The sequence below is a fragment of the Blennius ocellaris genome (genome assembly GCF_963422515.1).
Source record: "Blennius ocellaris genome assembly, chromosome: 21".
NCBI lineage: Eukaryota > Metazoa > Chordata > Actinopteri > Blenniiformes > Blenniidae > Blennius > Blennius ocellaris.
Genome location: NC_137670.1, coordinates 17,905,620 through 17,926,545, shown reverse-complemented (window position 1 = coordinate 17,926,545; position 20,926 = coordinate 17,905,620). Strand labels below are relative to the sequence as shown.

Genomic DNA, 20,926 nt, shown 5'->3' with positions numbered 1-20,926 from the left:
TCACCAGGTCTGCTTCCTCCATCACCAGGTCTGCTTCCTCCGTCACCAGGTCTTCATGGTAAAAGGTTACAGACGTAGATTTAAGCAGTTTGATATGAGTTGGTGCCAAAAGAAGGTCAGAAGTTCCTTCTGATGTTTGAGTCAAACTCCCAGGAACCAGCGAACTGAAAGTCACATGACCATGTGGGAGGGAAGGTCCTGTTAGAGCCACTTTGAGGAGCTGGTTCTTTATTTCAGATGTGACGTCAGCCTGGACAGTCTGGGGGCGTGGCCTATGGCAGGTCTGTACTGAAGTCCTCTTCCTCCTCCTCTTCCTCTTGCCCCGCCCCTTCCTGCTCCTCCTTTTTCCTCCTCCTCCTCCTCCTTCTTTTTCTAACTGAACCAGCGGTGGGCTGTATCGGTCGGAGGAGTACTCCATCATGTTGGGGAGTCCATACACCACCCACCATGTTGGGGAGTCCATACACCACCCATCATGTTGGGGAGTCCGTACACCACCCACCATGTTGGGGAGTCCGTACACCACCCAGTGTACACCACCCAGCATGTTGGGGAGTCCGTACACCACCCATCATTTTGGGAGTCCATACACCACCCACATGTTGGGAGTCCGTACACCACCCATCATATTGGGGAGTCCGTACACCACCCAGCATGTTGGGGAGTCCGTAGACCACCCAGGATGTTGGGGAGTCCATACACCACCCATCATGTTGGGGAGTCCGTACACCACCCATCATGTTGGGGAGTCCGTAGACCACCCAGGATGTTGGGGAGTCCATACACCACCCATCATGTTGGGGAGTCCATACACCACCCAGCATGTTGGAGAGTCCGTACACCACCCATCATGTTGGGGAGTCTGTACACCACCCAGCATGTTGGAGAGTCCGTACCCCACCCATCATGGGACGGCCTCCAGCCACGTGTTCAGCGCGGGGTCCTCATCTACTGAATCGGTGACGCCAACGCCAATGGAACCTCGGCAACAAAGACGTGGTCGTCAACGACTCTGAAGCCAAAGTAGCAGCGTGAGCCGGTCCAGTGTTGGTCCGAGGACTATAGACCTCCACACTGGTCAGAACGTTGTCGCCGTCAGAGCCGCCGACCTTTGGAAGGGAAACAAAAGTACTTACTAAGAAGTAACTACAAACGACCACAGACAAAGAGAAAGAGACGTGACGGCCAGTCGTCCAGGTTTCAGGCTCCCTCTGTGATTTAACTTGTTGGCTGAGTGTCGCTCCCGCTGGTGTTTTACCACATAGATGAGATCTGGATAAGCAACGACTCCAAGTCCACTGCTGCCACTGCTCATGGGCCAAGTCAAGGTCGGTCTCTGGGTTGTAACTCTTCTCTGTCTGCAGGATCGTCACCCTGTTGTTTCCTCCACAAACATTCACCTGAAGACAAAAGAGGTTTTACTTGGTCGTCCTCAGGGTTCGTCACAATGCTCCTATCAAGGGTCTTCATCGTCCAGGAGGAGTGGCCTTCAGCAAAGTTCAACTTAAACACTGAGACCACATTCACTCTGTCAGAATAAACTTTCAAACTTATAAGTTTCAGTAATGGAGAATATCTGCTCAGTTTCTTCTCCGTTGCTTCTAAGATCATTGTTGAGCCACTAGAGGTCGCTATGATTCTCAAGCTCAGCTCCTGTCAGATGCAGAGACACTCTGTTCTTCCATACTATGATAAGAAGTGACAAACTATCTGGCCTCATACGAGCCAGCAAACAAAACCGATTCAAAACAGCCTCTGGGGATCAAAGGAAATGTTGTGATGAATGAAATGCTGGGCAGCAACAGTGAACTGTCAATTGTCCCTGACACCGTGGGGCAAATTTACTCAAACCATCTTCATGAGAAAGGCCATCTATCAAACACCTCTACTAATTTCTTTGCTTCTGTTGGGAATAATCTGACTTGACAAATGTGTCCACCAGGGGGTGCCAATGATAAACATTTTTCATACAATCAACTTGCTCTTCAGTCGTAGACAGCAATAAATAAATATAAATGGGGTAAATTCTAAAAACTAAGACATAGAATTTGGTGTTCCCCAGGGATCTATTCTGGGGCCTCTTTTGTTAAAGACTTTGTACATTGTTCTAGCGATATTCATAAAATACTCTTTGCAGATGACACACACGTTTGTTTGTGTCACATATAGCAGATGGATCAGTTTGAAAAGCTCTCAAATGATCAATTAAACAAGGTAAATACTTGGTTTAAATGTAATAAATTAGCATTCAACATTTGTTAGATCAAGCAGTGCAACTAAATTAATAGATAAATAGTGCAACAACAAACAACAACTACATCTCCAGGTCAATAAATACCAGTAACTGTAAAAATCTGATAAATAAGCCATGAGTCAGATATAAATACAACAAAGAATGAAGGTGAAAGGTTAAATATAAACATGATGCAGGAGGCAGGGATTAGCACTGAGTTTTTTCATGATAAGACGATGGGGGTGTTGTTTGCAGCTGCTGAAAGTAACTTAAAAAGTAACTTGTAATCTAACTTAGTTACTTAAAAACAAGTAATCAGATTACTTTTTCAAGGTAACTGTGGCAACACTGCTAACTAACTAACTAACTAACTAACTAACTAACTAACTGTAACCTTCAAGGCTCAACGAGCCATTTGGACTTATTCCCCACTGAACAGAACACACGAGGTTGTGTGGACTTGGGGAAGCCAAATTACCCATAATGCATTTGTTAAGAAATTCCAAAAGGCCATAATTCATAGTATGCACTTGCAAGTACTTACTCCTCAAGCACACGGGTACGTAGTTGGAGTTGAGAAACCGTGGTTGCAGTGGCTCCGAGCAGTTTATTATTATTTTTTTTTAAGCAGATCCCCCAAAAGTGAAGAGAATAAGTAGCTTCCTTTCAAACATATACAGTACATTAATCAAATCATTTATACCTTTATTAACATGCCATACCATCTGTATTTGTTAAAACGCTTCATATAAAGTATTTCAGCATCAAAGCACGTATTTTCAATATGTGAAAACACGGGAGTTGTGATTATTGTCGTTGGCCAGACACCTTCGTCAGTAGAAATAAACACCAAGGACGCATCGGTGCCTCATCCAAGATGGCGGCCGTACGACAACATACTGCCACAGAAACTTACAGCCAATAGTCAAGCGAAACGGAATCACAGCCATGTGTGACGTCATCGACAGGCGCAGAGACCCGGACAGATCCTGCGCTTGCGGAATTGGATGCAGTCGGTTCCTCCCGCAGCTCCGTGGAGAATTAGAAAGGTTTGTCTGCAGTGCCGGGGGTGTGCACCGGGACGGCTGCACCCTTCCTCTCGGGCCGCTGCAGCTCCGTTTGTCCCCGGCTCAGCGGGTAACTCACACACCGGGGCTCTGGAAGAGGCGGCCGGCCCCAGAATTGCGGTCCTGGACGTGCAGCCTCCGGCTCTGCAGGCAAGCTTGCTGGGGCCACAATGAATAAAGCCTCTGAAATCCTCCTTTTAAAACACCAGTTGTGGATATTAGTGACCATCTATTGCGTCAGTTGGCGCTTTCTGTAAAAAGTGCTCTAAACGTGCATTTATTCCCATGATGGACGACCGCAAAGACGTGAGTACTGACTGAATATTTTATTAGTTAAACCTCTTCTACTCTGTCTACTGTAATAAGCCACATCACACAGAATAAATCCGGGACAGAGAAACCAAATGTTGTAGGATTAAACTTGATTTATGTTTGTTTATGTTCGCAAAATGATCAGAAAATGTTCAATTCCCCTCTTTATTTGAAGATGCACATAACAATTCAACAGGGGAGATCCCTCCCTGTACTGAACAGATGCACCACATGCTGCAGGAACTATCACTGTCCGTTCTGCTGCCCAACTATATACCTGCCGAAGAAGCTGTGCCAGGTCAAACGCCATTTAAACTGCCATTTCAAGAGGGCAGTGTTCCATGAAGGTAAACTCATTCAACACAAATGTGAAGATATGTCTGTGCAAGAATAGCAAATGTTATGATTGATTCTTTTTGAGCTACGAATCCGAATTTGTTCCACTTTGGCAAGTTCGTGTTGTCCAGATATGTTGTTTCCGGGTTTTTTTTGTATTTATTTATTGTTTACACTTTGAAATAATGTTTGCTGTAAAATAATCATACCACGTTTCTCTGTTCCTACATTTTAGGGTATACGATTCACAGATGTTCATTGAATTGCCGACCAATATGTCATTTCCACTGCATGTATTGCGAGTCAACGTTATCACGCAAGCCAGACTTTTTAAAACACTTGTTCGCCTGCAAGAAGAAGCATGGAGCACAAATCCCCTCCGTCCCGACTCCAGCCGCCACCGTCCGGTCTGCAGACACCAAAACCATCCGGATCCCGACCGCCACCCCGACTTCAGCTTCAGACCCAACTGGATTTCTGCAAAGGGTTCTTATGACGTCGGTGGTGCATAAGAAATGTCCCATATGCAAGGTTCTGATGAACAAGAGGAATTTAAAAAGGCACATAGAAAGGAAGCACACAGTAGAACATGGGGACGTCATCGCAGCGTCCCTCCTCCAGAGTGAGTGTGTAGATCCTGAGAATGAAGTCTATATCGTCCCCAAGTCTTTATTGGACGCCGGTATTCCAGAATTCCAGAATAAAGAATGGGGAGAAAATCAGCACGTTACTTGGGAGTCGACTGAGTACCAGGAACACATGGAGCCGTCCGGCTCCAAGTGCAGGCGGCTGAGCGGGGCGCTGGTCAAGCCCCTGCTGGACTCCGTGGACTGCGTCCTGCTGGACTGCGACGGGGTGATCTGGCGGGGGGGGCAGGTCATCCCCGGGGCCCCGCAGGTCATCAACCTGCTCAAGGAGAACGGGAAGAGGGTCTTCTTCGTCACCAACAACAGCACCAAGACCCGGAGGATGTACGCCGACAAGCTGGCGGCGCTCGGCTTCGACGCCTCGGAGGAGGAGGTGTTCGGGACGGCGTACTGCTCCGCCATGTACCTGAAGACGGTGTGCGGGCTGGAGGGGGGGAAGGTGTACCTGATCGGGAGCCCCGCCATGAGGCAGGAGCTGGAGGCGGTGGGCATCCGGCAGACCGGGGCGGGACCGGACCCCATCGACCCCACTGACTGGACCGACGTGGATCTGGACCCGGAGGTGAAGGCGGTGCTGGTCGGGTTCGATGAGCACTTCAGCTACATGAAGCTGAACCGGGCCCTGCAGTACCTGAGCCGGCAGGGCTGCCTGTTCGTGGGCACCAACAGAGACACCCGGCTGCCCCTGGAGGGGGGCAAGACGGTGCCAGGTAAATTCATGGTTTCTTTACATCACGCCGGGTCGTTGCTGCTCGTTCAGGACGCTGGAACCTTTTTGTTTATCTTCTTCTGTACCTCTTCATCCTGCCGGAGCCGAACCAGCTCACCTGGACGGTCCACAGGACCCAGAGAGACAGAGAACCACACATTCACACCACTCGGGACAGCTGAGGCTCATAAATGAACCTCACATTGAGTCCACATGAACTCAGACACACAAGGGGAGAACATGCAAACTCCACACACAAACGACCGTCTGCATTGCGAGAGCGTCGACCAGCGTTCACTTCAGCGTTGGTGTTTATTGTCAATGTTAACCGACATAATCACATGTTCCCCTCATGGTGCAGCTCGGGGAGTGTTTCAGCACGCTATGTTGACAGGTTGCTTATTTAGTTTTTATCGTCCTACGTTTTTCTCTAATACTCTTTAACTTTCAACAAAGCTCTGAGATTACAATAGTGTAATAGAACGAATGCTCCTGCTTCAATAAAGGCGGTAAGAATTATAAGTCACAAAGGCTCCAGACAACATACAAACAACCTTTTTGTGAAGCTGAAACTGTTAAAATTTAAAGACCTTGTTAATTTAAAAATGTTACTGACCATGTGGAAAATTAAGCACAAGTTGGTCCCGGAACATATTTACATGAAATTGACGTCGATCACATGACACAAGACGAAAAGGACATTTTTGTGTACCTTTCTCCCGAACCTCCATAAGACAGAGGGCTTCTTAGTTGCTGGGGTGAGATTATGGAATTCATTAAAGAACACATTAAAATGTTCTCAAACAATAAATACATTTAAAAATATGTTTAAGGAGATGCAGATGGAGGAATACAACAACGTGTAACTTGCATGTTGCAATGGGGAAATTTGCTTTGTTGTCTAAATTGTTCAAATGATTGATTTTTAAACACAGTAAAGTGTGTTATAATTTTGTTGAATGGATCACCGCCGTTTGTGGTCATGGATTTCTCAAAGGGGCATGAACAATAAGACGATGTCTTCATCGTGCTCCTTTTCACCGTGCACTGTTCACATTAATGTGGGACCCTGTTCAGTAAAATGTGAACATGGTTGAATAGATAAATAAATGAATTGGACTGATTGTCCGTCCCCTGTCCTGCGCTGCTCCTCAGGTCCCGGCTGCCTGCTGCAGGCCGTGGAGACGGCGGCACAGCGTCAGGCCCAGACGGTGGGCAAACCCAACCAGTTCATGTTCGACTGCTTGGCCTCTCAGTTCCACGTGACGCGGGACCGCTGCCTGATGGTCGGCGCTCGTCTGGACACGGACATCATGCTGGGCTCCAGCTGCGGCCTGAAGACGCTCCTCACCCTGACCGGGGTCAGCACTGTGGCCGACGCCGAGGCCCACCAGAGGAGCGGCAGGGCGGAGAGGCAAGGGATGGTCCCGGATTATTACGTGGAGAGCATCGCCGACCTCCTACCGGCCCTGCAGGGATGAGCCTGGAGGCTGCAGCTGCTCTGACACCCAGACATTCCTCTGAAGTCCACCGTCTGTCAAGACCAACATTTTTAATATCAGTAAAGATCTGATGTGTGTCAGCAGACATTTCTTAAATTTTTGAATATGATTTGTGAACTTGGACAACAGATTAAATCTTCTTCAATCGTCTCACCAAATGACTGGTCACAAACCTTTTAAACTCCTCAATCAGTCCCTGCAACTCATAATACACAATTGGAGTGAAAATGACACATTCTGGTGTCGGTATTGAGCCTGATACCAGATTCTGGTAGCGGTGAATCTGTCGAAATGTCTTCCCAAAAAATATGGAAAATGGGAAACTTCTGTGTATTAAATGAATGAATGAATGAATGGTTTATTTCAGTTCCAGTTTCAGTGCGAAAGTTACATTTTAAACATTCAATTTATCGTGCTTAAATGTTCAAGCAGTTTTGAAATGTTTTTTTTACAATATCTGTAGCTGAAATGCGTATAGGCTGGAGCCGAGGCTTATTCTTGCCTTTCCCTTAATTATTGTTTACAATGAACTCTGAAATATCCCTGAAGGACAGTAAACAAGCGGCTCAATCAGAAGGTTGCAGGTTTGACCCCTCTTCCCTCATTCATAACCTCCTCACTCGTTTTGAGGCTCGTCTGACCACACAATGATGGGCAAGTTAACTTTGATTTAAATGTTGCATTGTTAGACCAGTACCAACGGTTTTGTTCTGACTTTGTTGAGGAACAAATAAAAATTCTTTGTAAAAAATAAAATCTTACTCAGCCTTGTCTGGTGCTTGCTGTGCAGTGCAGTTACTGTGAGACAAACCTGAATGTTAAACTTCATACATGTACGTTTAATCATGAATTTGCCGGGTTGTGACTGTAAATGCTTATAAACTCACACATGGAAAGGAATTATGTTCTGTTTCTCAGAGTACAGATTTATTAGAAATGTTGAATGTTTCTCTTGGAGAAGTCAACCTCCATCTTCCCTTGAATTGCTCAAAGGCACACTCCCCTGTCCTCTGCGTCTGAAGTCTCTCTTTTCTCTGGGTGTGTCGTCCAGCTCAACAGGGCGGGGAAAGTCCTCAAAGCAACGCGCACCTCCTAAACACAGCAGTGCTTTTAGGGTGGACGTTAACTGCAGAGGATGTTAAAATGGAAATGTGTCGCCACCCGCCGTCTGTGAAAAGGTCCCCAGTGCAGAACTGTGTTCACCACTGCCGACGCCGAGGCTGAGCCCATATCGCTCTTTGCAGAGCTCGGCGACGACAACACTCTTCTGAAGGTAATCCTTCTTCTTCTCTGGTGAAATGCACAATGCAACTGACTTTGCCCTGCTGTCTGCAAAAGTTGAAAGTCAAAACATCTGAAGCAGTTCCAGAAACACCGAGATAAAAACAAACCCAAGGTCCGGGGACAAACTGACATAAGTACAAGACCTTTGACCTTTTAGCAGAAGTTGGTTTGTTACTTACAATGTGACTGAAATGAATCACTTTAAAAGCAGGTTAAATAAATAAGTCTCGTCTCCTCTCATACAGTAGCTTTGATATAAAGAAGATTTTACTGATATTAAAAATGTTGGTCTTGACAGACGGTGGACTTCAGAGGAATGTCTGGGTGTCAGAGCAGCTGCAGCCTCCAGGCTCATCCCTGCAGGGCCGGTAGGAGGTCGGCGATGCTCTCCACGTAATAATCCGGGACCATCCCTTGCCTCTCCGCCCTGCCGCTCCTCTGGTGGGCCTCGGCGTCGGCCACAGTGCTGACCCCGGTCAGGGTGAGGAGCGTCTTCAGGCCGCAGCTGGAGCCCAGCATGATGTCCGTGTCCAGACGAGCGCCGACCATCAGGCAGCGGTCCCGCGTCACGTGGAACTGAGAGGCCAAGCAGTCGAACATGAACTGGTTGGGTTTGCCCACCGTCTGGGCCTGACGCTGTGCCGCCGTCTCCACGGCCTGCAGCAGGCAGCCGGGACCTGAGGAGCAGCGCAGGACAGGGGACGGACAATCAGTCCAATTCATTTATTTATCTATTCAACCATGTTCACATTTTACTGAACAGGGTCCCACATTAATGTGAACAGTGCACGGTGAAAAGGAGCACGATGAAGACATCGTCTTATTGTTCATGCCCCTTTGAGAAATCCATGACCACAAACGGCGGTGATCCATTCAACAAAATTATAACACACTTTACTGTGTTTAAAAATCAATCATTTGAACAATTTAGACAACAAAGCAAATTTCCCCATTGCAACATGCAAGTTACACGTTGTTGTATTCCTCCATCTGCATCTCCTTAAACATATTTTTAAATGTATTTATTGTTTGAGAACATTTTAATGTGTTCTTTAATGAATTCCATAATCTCACCCCAGCAACTAAGAAGCCCTCTGTCTTATGGAGGTTCGGGAGAAAGGTACACAAAAATGTCCTTTTCGTCTTGTGTCATGTGATCGACGTCAATTTCATGTAAATATGTTCCGGGACCAACTTGTGCTTAATTTTCCACATGGTCAGTAACATTTTTAAATTAACAAGGTCTTTAAATTTTAACAGTTTCAGCTTCACAAAAAGGTTGTTTGTATGTTCTCTGGAGCCTTTGTGACTTATAATTCTTACCGCCTTTATTGAAGCAGGAGCATTCGTTCTATTACACTATTGTAATCTCAGAGCTTTGTTGAAAGTTAAAGAGTATTAGAGAAAAACGTAGGACGATAAAAACTAAATAAGCAACCTGTCAACATAGCGTGCTGAAACACTCCCCGAGCTGCACCATGAGGGGAACATGTGATTATGTCGGTTAACATTGACAATAAACACCAACGCTGAAGTGAACGCTGGTCGACGCTCTCGCAATGCAGACGGTCGTTTGTGTGTGGAGTTTGCATGTTCTCCCCTTGTGTGTCTGAGTTCATGTGGACTCAATGTGAGGTTCATTTATGAGCCTCAGCTGTCCCGAGTGGTGTGAATGTGTGGTTCTCTGTCTCTCTGGGTCCTGTGGACCGTCCAGGTGAGCTGGTTCGGCTCCGGCAGGATGAAGAGGTACAGAAGAAGATAAACAAAAAGGTTCCAGCGTCCTGAACGAGCAGCAACGACCCGGCGTGATGTAAAGAAACCATGAATTTACCTGGCACCGTCTTGCCCCCCTCCAGGGGCAGCCGGGTGTCTCTGTTGGTGCCCACGAACAGGCAGCCCTGCCGGCTCAGGTACTGCAGGGCCCGGTTCAGCTTCATGTAGCTGAAGTGCTCATCGAACCCGACCAGCACCGCCTTCACCTCCGGGTCCAGATCCACGTCGGTCCAGTCAGTGGGGTCGATGGGGTCCGGTCCCGCCCCGGTCTGCCGGATGCCCACCGCCTCCAGCTCCTGCCTCATGGCGGGGCTCCCGATCAGGTACACCTTCCCCCCCTCCAGCCCGCACACCGTCTTCAGGTACATGGCGGAGCAGTACGCCGTCCCGAACACCTCCTCCTCCGAGGCGTCGAAGCCGAGCGCCGCCAGCTTGTCGGCGTACATCCTCCGGGTCTTGGTGCTGTTGTTGGTGACGAAGAAGACCCTCTTCCCGTTCTCCTTGAGCAGGTTGATGACCTGCGGGGCCCCGGGGATGACCTGCCCCCCCCGCCAGATCACCCCGTCGCAGTCCAGCAGGACGCAGTCCACGGAGTCCAGCAGGGGCTTGACCAGCGCCCCGCTCAGCCGCCTGCACTTGGAGCCGGACGGCTCCATGTGTTCCTGGTACTCAGTCGACTCCCAAGTAACGTGCTGATTTTCACCCCATTCTTTATTCTGGAATTCTGGAATACCGGCGTCCAATAAAGACTTGGGGACGATATAGACTTCATTCTCAGGATCTACACACTCACTCTGGAGGAGGGACGCTGCTATTATGTCTTCATGTTCACCTGTGTGCTTCCTTTCTATGTGCTTTTTTAGATTCCTCTTGTTCATCAGAACCTTGCATATGGGACATTTCTTTTGCACGACAGGTCTCACAACAACCCTTTGAAGCGATCCAGTTGGGCCACTGGCTGAAGCTGGAGTCGGGGTGGAGGGAATTTGTGGACGGTGTTTGTTGTTGCAGAAATATAGGTGTTTTACAAAGTCTGGTTTGCGTGATAACGTTGACTCACAATACATGCAGTGGAAATGGCCTTTTTGTCGGCAATTCAATGAACATCTGTGAATCGTATACCCTAAAATGTAGGAACACAGAAACATCATTATTTCATGGCCAATATTATTTCAAAGTGGAAACTATAAATGTAAAAAAAAAACATTTCATCAAGTATCTGGATAAATAAACATACCAAGAGGAACACATTCTGATTGACATAACATTTGCTTTTAATGCACAGGCACATTTTAACACCATTTATATTTAATGGGAGAATGTTTTTCGAACTGTACCTTCATGAAACACTGCCCTCTTGAAATGGCAGTTTAAATGGGCCATGACCTTGCTGTACTTTTGCGGGAGGAATACAGTTGTGCAGCAGAACGGACAGTGATAGTTCCTGCAGCATGTGGTGCATCTGTCCAGTACAGGGAGGGATCTCCCCTGTTGCACTGTGACGTGCATCTTCAACCAAAGAGGGAATTTGAACCACTTCCAGATCACCTCGCACCGATCGGACCGCCTGCCTCTTCCAGAGCCCCGGTGTCTGGGTTACCTGCTGAGCCGGGGACAAACGGAGGAGCAGCGGCTTGAGCAGAAGAGTGCGGTCCTCCGGGTGCAGGTACTCCGCGTGCGGGTCCTCCGGGTGCGGGTCCTCCGGGTGCGGGTCCTCCGGGTGCGGGTCCTCCGGGTGCAGGGCCTCGGCTCTGCAGACAAACCTTTCTAAAGCCCACGGAGCTGCCAGAGGAAGCTCTGGCAAGAGCAAGCGCTGTTCGGGTCCCTGCGCCTATCGATGACGCCACATAATTATGATTGGCAGTCTGTTGGAGATGACGTGTCGCACGGCCGCCATCTTGGATGAGGCATCGACGCGTCTTCGGGGAGTTTGTTAGTACTCAGGAAGGCCTACGACAATAGTCATGAACTCAATTTAGATTTCTTTTGTCAAAAATATTAAGCCACTACAAATGTTGTAAATTATTCATATAGAATACTTTATTTCTTATCATTTTGGATAATTTCAATAAAAAAAACAATATACCACTTTCAAATACTTCAGTTATTTTAACTCAGGGCCCACATAAAGCCAAATCATCTTGTCTCGTAAGTGGATTTCACTTTTGTAGCACGTTTTCCACTGCATGCGCAGACCCATGAGCACATTACAGTGTTAATCACATTCACACACCAATGGAGGCAGCTGCCATGCAAGGAGCATTTTTGGGTTCAGTGTCTTGCTCAAGGAGTCAAACCTGCAACCTTCTGAGTGAGAGATGGCCTATCATGGCGTAAAAACCTTTAAATTATAATTTTTATGTCTTTTCTTGTTGTGGCAGTTATGCGTTTTGAAAAAGTTAGTTCCCCCCACCCCCCCAAATCTGAACAGTTGATATCAGAAATTAATGTAAAACAATTGTAATGAAACAAAATTCAGTGAAATGTAACAAAAAATCTAATCTTTAACCATTAAATTTTACACACTGTTTGACATCCCTGCTTTAAACTGTAGGTAATGTTCATACTGTGTGTGCCATACAGTTATACTGTCTCACCTTCAGGCAACTTGTAGTCCCGAATCAAACGAGTACCTGCAGAAAAACGTCTGCTTTTCCATCCAAAGGAGATAATAGCCAGAACTCATAAAACTAAATCTTTTATTTTCCCTGTGGTACCTGTAGACAGTCAATCTGAGGGAGAGTTAATGCAGCGTGGTGAAATAGAAGGCAGCGGCTTTCATCAGTTTTCTTTTTTCCGGACGGGTTGTGGAGGAAAGAAGATCTCTCGCAGGTTTGCTAGGATCCCTCGGCTGTAGAAGTACCTCCTGGAGTGGTCCGGCGCCGGGCTGCACACGTCGTCAGGGCTGGTAGTCGGGCGGCAGTGCTGGCAAACGTAGCCCCGGCTCTTGTACCACTCGTTGGAGGTCTGGTTGACGAGAGCCAGGTAGACGTGGAACAGAGAGTAGCCCGCCAGGAGGAAGAAGATGAAGATGAGGAAGCCGAGCATGAAGACGATTCGGGGGAAAGTCAGAAACAGATGCTGGAGGGAAAAGAAAAGACAATTATTTCACGTTATTACTCATGATCAGTTTGACAAAAACAATAAGCACACGTTGGAACAAAAATCTGATTTACCTGAACAACGAACAGAGGCCCTGCAAACTGCTGCTCCCCGTTCTCGTCCACATAACTGGCTCTTAACATCCCCGAGCGCAGCACGGCATGGAGCAGCATGTCTCCCGTGAGCAGGGCCATGTCACCCGCCATTGCGCACACGCTCAACAGGTAAAGCAGGAAGTAACGCGTGTTCTGAGCTCCGATGCAGTTGTTCACCCACACGCAGTGGTGGTCGAAACGGAGGACGCACCTGTTGCACACGCCTGGAAAAAAAGTGTTTTACGATCAGCAGAAACAAAAAGAACGTGTTCAGAAGGTATTCGGATTTCAAGCGGTTGTGACATTTGTTTAATGTCTTAAAAATAGACGATTCAGCATTTAATTCAATTATGTCCCTTATTGCCCGGCTTCAACATTTACATAGAAAATGTATCATCATGCATCTTTTGTGGTGCCGTTTACATGACAACATTTTCAAGTGAAAGCAGAAAACCTTTGCTTGTACGTTTATACACGACAACTGACTCACAGACACTGAAAATATACGTTTTTCAAAACCCAATGTGGACATTTTTGAAAACACTCCAACTCAGTTAAAACTGGGGAAAATGTGACTTTTCTGAAATGCTGCTACTGCAAACGTGCACCAGGTCTGGAGGAAACAGATGTTCTGCTCAGTAGATGGACAATAACAACAATGGCGGCCTTCAGAGCGTCATGACTCCCAGTCCAGGTTCTCCTGGGTGGTTATATTTTGACAGTCAACATCATGACAATCCAAATTCCTGGTCTGACCGTGTACTCCCATCATTAATGTTTATAACCTATTGTTCTCTGTGTAAATGTACGTGGGGTTTCATTACAAATAACACCCAATAACGCCAGCTGGTGGTCCAACATGGTAACCACACTGAGTGTCTGCCATCGATCTTTCTGAAGCTAAAACGCAAAAATGCAAAAATGAAACATTGTCATGTGACCGCACAGAGAAAAGAATATCATACAGTATGTAGGGTGTTATGAGGCTCCTTCAATTTGTTGGTCAGAATTTAGTGTTAATCCCTGTATGCATTTCTTTTTTTACACATTCGTCTTTCCCGCTGCTGACATTTGAATTGACCTTCATGTCTCCTGGAGACACTTTTAAATAAATTATACACTTCCAATGTAAACATGCAAACTCGGTTGCTTTGTGACATACATTCATTTAATGCTGACTCACCTAAATAGGTATAGGGAACCGCTGGTGTAAAAACATTACTCACGGCAGTGTTTGGAGCGAGCTGGCTTCAGCAGCTGGCAGGTTGGACAGGAGACTCCGGGGTGAAACAGTCTGCGGTCGTATGGATAAACGTGCAGCTGGCCGGCAACGTTCTTCTTTGTCACCGTGCCTGTCACAGGAAGAATTATCATACTTCTCCACCAGAAAAGAGCAAACACAAGAGCAACACAGTTTTTTCTGTTATTATTCACATTCTCTGAAATATGTGTGCATGTATGCAAGTACTGGAGGATGAACCTGGATCTCTCTTGATGCAGCGGTAGAAGAGGAAGGTCTTGACAGCCAGCAGGATGTAAGGCACAGACAGGCTGGTCAGGGTCGTGTCCATCTCCCTGCAGAAGCCATACACCTCGAGGGTGAACTCTGCGTACACGGCCCCCTCCAGCAGGATGTGCAGGTAGATGAACGCGTTGCTCCTGAAATCAAAGAGAAAATCACAAATCTGAACACGTGATCTCACAATCAGCGACAGGATTAGAATCTGCGCACAAACCTTTGGTGGAATAGAGTGTGTAAGATCCAGTGAGAAAGCTTTTGGAGCCATTTTGGAGTAATTGGCGCAAGTACCTGAGAAGAAACTTTTATTTTAGACTTGCCATTGTGTATGATGAACTAGTATCCAGCGCCACACGGTGGTGAACTGCAGGAAGAACCCCTGCTCGGGCTTACCGTCACTACACAGTTGAGGACAGTGTTAAAGGGGGTTTTCTGCTGGCCGGAGTATTTGCAGATCAGGACGATACATGTCAGCACCACCAGCACGTAGACAGCGAACAAAGTGAGGAAATCCATCTGGAGTGACACACAAAACCACAGGATGTCGTACAATCTCAGGTCAAAACAAACCTCACTGATGGAGCTACGACTTCCTCTCTGCAAGACTGATTTAGTGTCTTAAAACCAGAAGATGACAGACTTTAAAACTAAATCCAAACTTATCTAGGAAGTCTCAGATGAGCAAAATTGTATTAGCATGCTTACTGAAAGAGTTGGCAAAACTGCTAACCCAGTTTCTTTAATTTCTTGAGGCTCTTCTGAACCATTCCCCTCTTGCCCTCTACTGGTCACACATCGCTCCTTTCAGGTTGTATCTCTTGGCAGCATCGTCACGTTTGCTCTCCCTGCTGCTGCCGGCGTTACTTTTCGTCCATGCTCTTGTCCTGCGGCTGTAAACAATGATGCTACTTCCGTAGCATCGAGCTAACAGCTGGTAGCACGGCGCATAGGATCCATGGAGAGGGCGGGGCGATGACGTAACGGCCTCTCATTGGTCCTTTTTTATAGACCCTTTTCAACGGAGGCAGTGGATCCAAGCCAAGGGAGGAGGGTCCGACGGGGAGCACTCTTGTATGCAGCCGGCAGTCATGGAATGACTTTATGAATGAATGAATTATTGCCCCACCTAAGAGAGTGTCTTCCAGAGGGCTCAGAAAAGGCAGCTTGTCGTCTCGCAGCAAGTTAGCCAGGCTGAAGCTGCTACTGCGGACCACGATTATGTGGCACGTCCACCCACAGGTAAATATCTACGATGGTAAATTGTATACATTTGTCATATCTGCTTCCTTTTCTCACCTTCTACTAACCTCAAGTTGTCTTTTGAGAGAATACATGCAAACATTCCTACATTTCTTACTTTACTGTAGAGAGGAGTTTATTACTGCCTCATATAAAATCAACAATAATAATAATAATATTAAAGAAAACTGAGTGCCGGTATCGGCAGATATCCAAAATCGGGGATCGGGATCAGATTGGAAGGGAAAAAACATGGGTCGGTGCAACCCTTGCATCTCAGCAATCCTTTGATGGGATTGCAAAACAAAGACGATCTGATCGAGGATCATATGACCAATGACTTTTGGTAGAAAAACCAGAAAGATAAACTTTCCAGAGCGTAAATCCCACCACAAGAACTTCCCATTCTCTAAAGTTTTGACACCCAATTTTGTGATGGCATGACCCGTACATGCACCAAACCAACACAGAGCTCCTCCCGACGGGGATGCGTGGACCAATGCTCATGCATGGGACAAGTAGTGCTGAAGGCCAGAAGTGGAGCATGGACAGGATTGTGCGTACGGTCAGCAGACGCTCAATCCGGCCTTAATGCGCAACAGTGACATTAACTTTTATGTTCCGGCCCTTTAAAACCACCTCAGTAGTATTTGTAGGAGTGAGAAGAAATAATGGACGTGTGTCTCTGCAATGACTCTGCTGATGTTCCTTCATCCATGAAACGTCGCCTCACTTGGAGGAACGACCAGCCTGATGAGACGGACACATTGATGAGGCGTCGCTGGAGGCTGTGGTCGAGGCTCCACCACCTCCGCTCTGTGCACAAACTGGAAATATCAAACGCTCACCAAAGAAACGCCATCACCAGGGTCAGAGGTCACACAGCTTCTGCATGACCGTCAATGTTGTTTAACTCAGGATTTTATAATTAAAGCCTTACTTTTAGCCAGTTTATCGCTGTTCCACCACTTCTGACATTTTTTTAATCTCTTGTTCTGTGATGATTTTAACCTTCTTGTGTGCATATGACTGGTATATTGTTTGTCTAATGACAGATGTCTATCTATATACCAGTTTTGAGCTTTCCTTCCGTTCGTTACATCTTCACATAAAAACAGTGGACCAAAGCTATACTCTGTACAAATAGAATATTTTAAAACGTTTATTCTAAACCGTGGTGGGTTGTTACTATGACAAGCTGTGCAGTGGTGAGTGGATATTTTGTCGTGTGTCTTAATTCAAACATAAGATGTGAATAATCTTTTCTCTGCGCTGCTTCAAAATGCCCAAGTGTACTTCTACAGCTGTTGAAATGACTTTTCTTTTAGGGATGCCATCCTTTAACATCTTCCAAATACCTCTTTTAAAGCTGCATCCTGGGCTCTTCTTGTTCTTTGCCTTGCGTTTTGTTCTGTTTTCGATAGCCTGCATTAAGTGAATGTAATGTAGAAACGTGTCTTCAAACAGTGATGTTTTCTTGATTTGTCTTGGGTTTTTTTTCATTCCTTTTTTAACTATTCCAAAGTGGCATTAAATCTTTGGGTCATTTGTAAACAATCTGTTACAAACTGACACACAGTTTCTCACTCAATTTGATCATTGAGGCCAAAAGCAAAGTCCCTTCCTGCACCGACTGTTGCTGCACGTTCTTCCTGGTCTGCAGCCTTACTGAGTGAATGATGGCGGGACGTCTGTGGAGCTCTAGTAGCACAGTACTCTGTTTATTGTGGTATTTTATCATGAATTAATAAAGGCCAAGGGCATGTTCAGGTTTCTGCAACAAGAGGCATCCTGCTCACCAGACAAAAGTCTGGTGATTTTCATGTTATAGACGTGAGATTTCTGAGATAAAGTTTAACACAATATATTGAATAACCCTGTGAGGAGTCCTTAAATGTAAATCAAACGAGTACGGTGGGACCAGAGGCTCCCGTTGTCCCTCCTGCTCAAATAGCCAACCAACGCCCACCACCGGAGCTGTCAAACCCCTGGCCTGGTCTGGCCTTGGGTGCCTCTGGAATTATTCCTTTTTTGATGTAGTAATTATGTCTTTTGTGCTCAATTGTTGTAGAAGACAGTAGAAAAGAGCGGGGGAAAGGTACATGCTCAAATCCTGCTCAGTGCCTGCAAATGTTGCCATTTCTTCTTTTGGAAAACTCTCATAATTTCATTTTAGGTGTCAAGTCCAAGTAATATATAATCAATTCTACCGATTGGGTTCGTTCTGCTGAAGGAAATCAACCTGCTGTGAGGCGCAGTGCTCGATTCCAGCCAGCAGGGGGAGATGTTGCACCACAGTTTGAAGACTGCGTTCAGTCTCTATCCATCTATCCATCAATCAATCTATCAATCTATCTGGATTCCCCTTGTCAGAACCATTTCAAAGGGATCGTTAATGACAGTTTAAAGAGGGCTTCTATGAAATATAAGCACGTCAGGCAACGTCAGCTGACCAAGTGGTGTAAACTGTCCAAGCAACGTCAGGTGGCCGAGCAATGTCAGGTGGCCCTGCAACGGATATTTGCTCAATATCATTGCTCAATGTCACAATTGTCTTTACGTGTGTTCTCGATTTTTATTTCTTGTCTTCCATCCCATTAAAAACTGTTGTTTTAGTTTTGATGCAGAGTGGAGAATATTCCACTGGCCATTATACTATGTCTGATTGTTGTTTGTGACAAATAAAGATTTTGATTTGACTTGAGAGTCGTGATGGAAAAAGATTTCAAGGAACTGAAGGGAAAAGTGAGGCAGCAGCTGTGTGGAGGTGCGTCAGTCTGCACGCAGACTGGAAGTGAACTCAGATCTGATGAACCCTGAGAATCCAGTAGCGTCAGCATATTGTACTGCTGACAGTCTCCATTCCTAACTCAACCAATTTACACATTTTCTTCTTCTAATTGTGAAAACTGGCAGCATTCCATCACTTGTCAAACCGTTTCCCAGTGACATGCAGCGTTTCATGATGGCACAACCACGTCATCACACAGTTTGTCAATTGAAATAGAAAACAACTAGTACTAAACTCGGCAGAGCGCATACCTTCACCAACGCCACATTCGTCACCATGGAAACCAGTGGATTAGAAGGTATTTGATCCACCACACCACTCCTTCCATTATTTGTCCTGGTGGTCTAAATTGCTTTATGTTATCACTTTTTGACGGAGATGTACACACATTGTACAATTTCCATGTGACCAACCCGCCCTGACCTTTGACCCCCCCCCTCCCCCAACTGCTTAACGGGGTAATGACATCACTGCATCATATCATCAGAGGATAGGGAGTTGATCTACTGTGGGCGAGGGCAGGATTCACCTGGACAGGTGACCAGTCTGTCACAGGACAAACACATACAAACACCCACACACACTCACATTCACACCTCGGGGCAATTTAGTGTCACCAGTTCACAGAGACAAGTTATCGATCAGAACAAAATCAAGATTGTTTTTTATTAATTCACTTCAGGCATATGGCACTTCACATGTGTACAATCACTACGTACCAATATTCATATAGTCTGTATTTACATTAATGTGATGGGGGGGGGGGACTCAGAGCCAAAAAGCCAAAAAGCTGATCCAAAGTCAAAATATCTTGTGTTTTGAGTTGTTTGGAACTTGACTGTTGTACCTAGAAAGACTGGGTAAACCTTCTTTTAAACCACTACTGGATTGTTTCCCGTCTTGATCGAGAGTTAATGTTTTAGTGAGATTAATCTCGAAGACGTAAAATATGACATTAGGCAGTCAAGAATTGTTTTGATTGAACGAACCCCTCAGATAATCCTCACATCCAGTCTGACCTCCGACTCAGCAACAATGTGAAGCCAAACAGAGGAACACACGGACTCATAAACATCATCAAGGCAACAAGCAGTTTTCTCAGGTCACATCTGGACTGTGAAAAGATAATAATTGTGGTTTTAGTGACATGTACATGCACTTATATTCCACCTGGTGGCCACAGGGAGGAAGGTGTGGTGTCCTCCACTCCACTGTTGCCCAGAGGCTATTATGTTAATATGTGGTGACTTCAATCATGTAAATGGCGACTCCACTGCCTGCACTGGGGAAAGCAGATCACAATCTCATGCTGGAGCCTCACTACACTTGATAGTGAGGCAGTTGCCTACAAGCACACGCTCATTCATGAAGTGGCCCTCAGAGCCGGAACCAGCTGCGAATGACTGCTTTGAAGAAACACACTGGGATGTTCTGCAGCACAAGCAAGAACATGGAGTTGGTCACATGGAAATTAACCACGCCTCACAATACATCAACTTGTGCATGGAAGCAGAAGTTGATGCATCACAACTGACATCGAGGGCCTTCTGTATCAAAAGAAGAAGGCCGTTAAAGATCAACAGGAGCTCAAGTGCACAAGAAGCTCCTGTTGATCTTTAATTGCCTTCTTCTTTTTATACAGAAAAAGAAGGTATATATATATATATATACATATATATTGATGGTGCTTACCTCCACCCCCACCCACCCCCACCACCCGGCCCCTCTACAACCAACACCACCCTGACCTTCACCCCCACCAAGCCCCACCACCCAGCCCCTCCACGACCAACACCGTATCTGCTTCTTTCGTAATGATAGCCTTCCTCCTCTCCAGCAGGATGTATGGAGGCGGGGAATAGAACCTGCAGTGCAGCCGGCGGCCCACAGGGGGCGTACCGGGCCTCCGCTGCCTCCACAATGAATGCCAGGCTGCACAAACTCACAGTTTGGATGCAGGGACACGCATGAAGCTCATCACCAGAACAGATAACCACACAACTTAATAATAATAATGAAAAACAAACACTAATGTGACTCTGCAGGATGGTGTCGCCATCTAGTGGTTAATTCAGGTGTTGTCAGCTATTCTCCCTTTTCAGGTTGAACAGTCTCACATTAAATCAGGTTGATCAGGATGACCAAAGTAAAACTTACAAAAATAAATCCCAACAAAAAATGTATTTACATTTTTTTCCATAGAATATGTGAAACATCTATCGCTTATGTTCTATTGTTCATAAAATGTGACTTTGTGTGTTTGCAGTTATAGTTAACTAACAGATTGAACAGATAGTATAACAGTAAATTATAACAA

The 20,926-nt window shown here is 46.1% G+C and overlaps 3 protein-coding genes across 4 annotated transcripts; 1 reads left to right on the top strand and 2 right to left on the bottom strand.

The window, feature by feature from the left end:
• Positions 1–4,621: 4,621 nt before the first annotated feature.
• Positions 4,622–6,785, top strand: LOC308145261 (glycerol-3-phosphate phosphatase-like; the record flags this gene model as incomplete). The annotated part of the gene is made up of 2 exons (XM_080516632.1): positions 4,622–5,305; positions 6,460–6,785. The coding sequence occupies exons 1-2, from the start codon at positions 4,708–4,710 to the stop codon at positions 6,783–6,785; spliced, it is 924 nt and encodes a 307-aa protein (XP_080372758.1). The 5' UTR covers positions 4,622–4,707.
• Positions 6,786–8,441: 1,656 nt separating this feature from the next.
• LOC308145903 (glycerol-3-phosphate phosphatase-like) lies at positions 8,442–12,063 on the bottom strand (the record flags this gene model as incomplete). The annotated part of the gene is made up of 4 exons (XM_080517494.1): positions 8,442–8,767; positions 9,922–10,612; positions 11,419–11,660; positions 12,027–12,063. The coding sequence occupies 4 exons, from the start codon at positions 12,061–12,063 to the stop codon at positions 8,442–8,444; spliced, it is 1,296 nt and encodes a 431-aa protein (XP_080373620.1).
• Positions 12,064–12,579: 516 nt separating this feature from the next.
• Positions 12,580–15,482, bottom strand: zdhhc4 (zDHHC palmitoyltransferase 4). 2 transcript variants are annotated; one of them, XM_080516740.1, is made up of 7 exons: positions 15,285–15,482; positions 14,973–15,095; positions 14,797–14,870; positions 14,541–14,719; positions 14,287–14,412; positions 13,040–13,284; positions 12,580–12,944 (listed from the first exon to the last, which is right to left on the bottom strand). In XM_080516740.1, the coding sequence occupies exons 2-7, from the start codon at positions 15,093–15,095 to the stop codon at positions 12,645–12,647; spliced, it is 1,047 nt and encodes a 348-aa protein (XP_080372866.1). In that variant the 5' UTR covers positions 15,285–15,482; the 3' UTR covers positions 12,580–12,644. The 2 variants fall into 2 exon arrangements, with proteins under 2 accessions (XP_080372866.1, XP_080372867.1); XM_080516741.1 differs by having other exon boundaries at positions 15,310–15,482.
• Positions 15,483–20,926: the final 5,444 nt, after the last annotated feature.

What these genes read in the sequence shown, in the direction of transcription:
- zdhhc4 (XM_080516740.1), bottom strand. Translation starts at nt 15,095, where the DNA reads ATGGATTTCCTCACTTTGTTCGCTGTCTACGTGCTGGTGGTGCTGACA. An exon ending in CACACTCTATTCCACCAAAG is followed by an intron (nt 14,720 to 14,796) that starts GTTTGTGCGCAG and finishes CTTTGATTTCAG; the next exon opens with GAGCAACGCGTTCATCTACC. An exon ending in AGCTCGCTCCAAACACTGCC is followed by an intron (nt 13,285 to 14,286) that starts GTGAGTAATGTT and finishes CTTTTTTTCCAG; the next exon opens with GCGTGTGCAACAGGTGCGTC.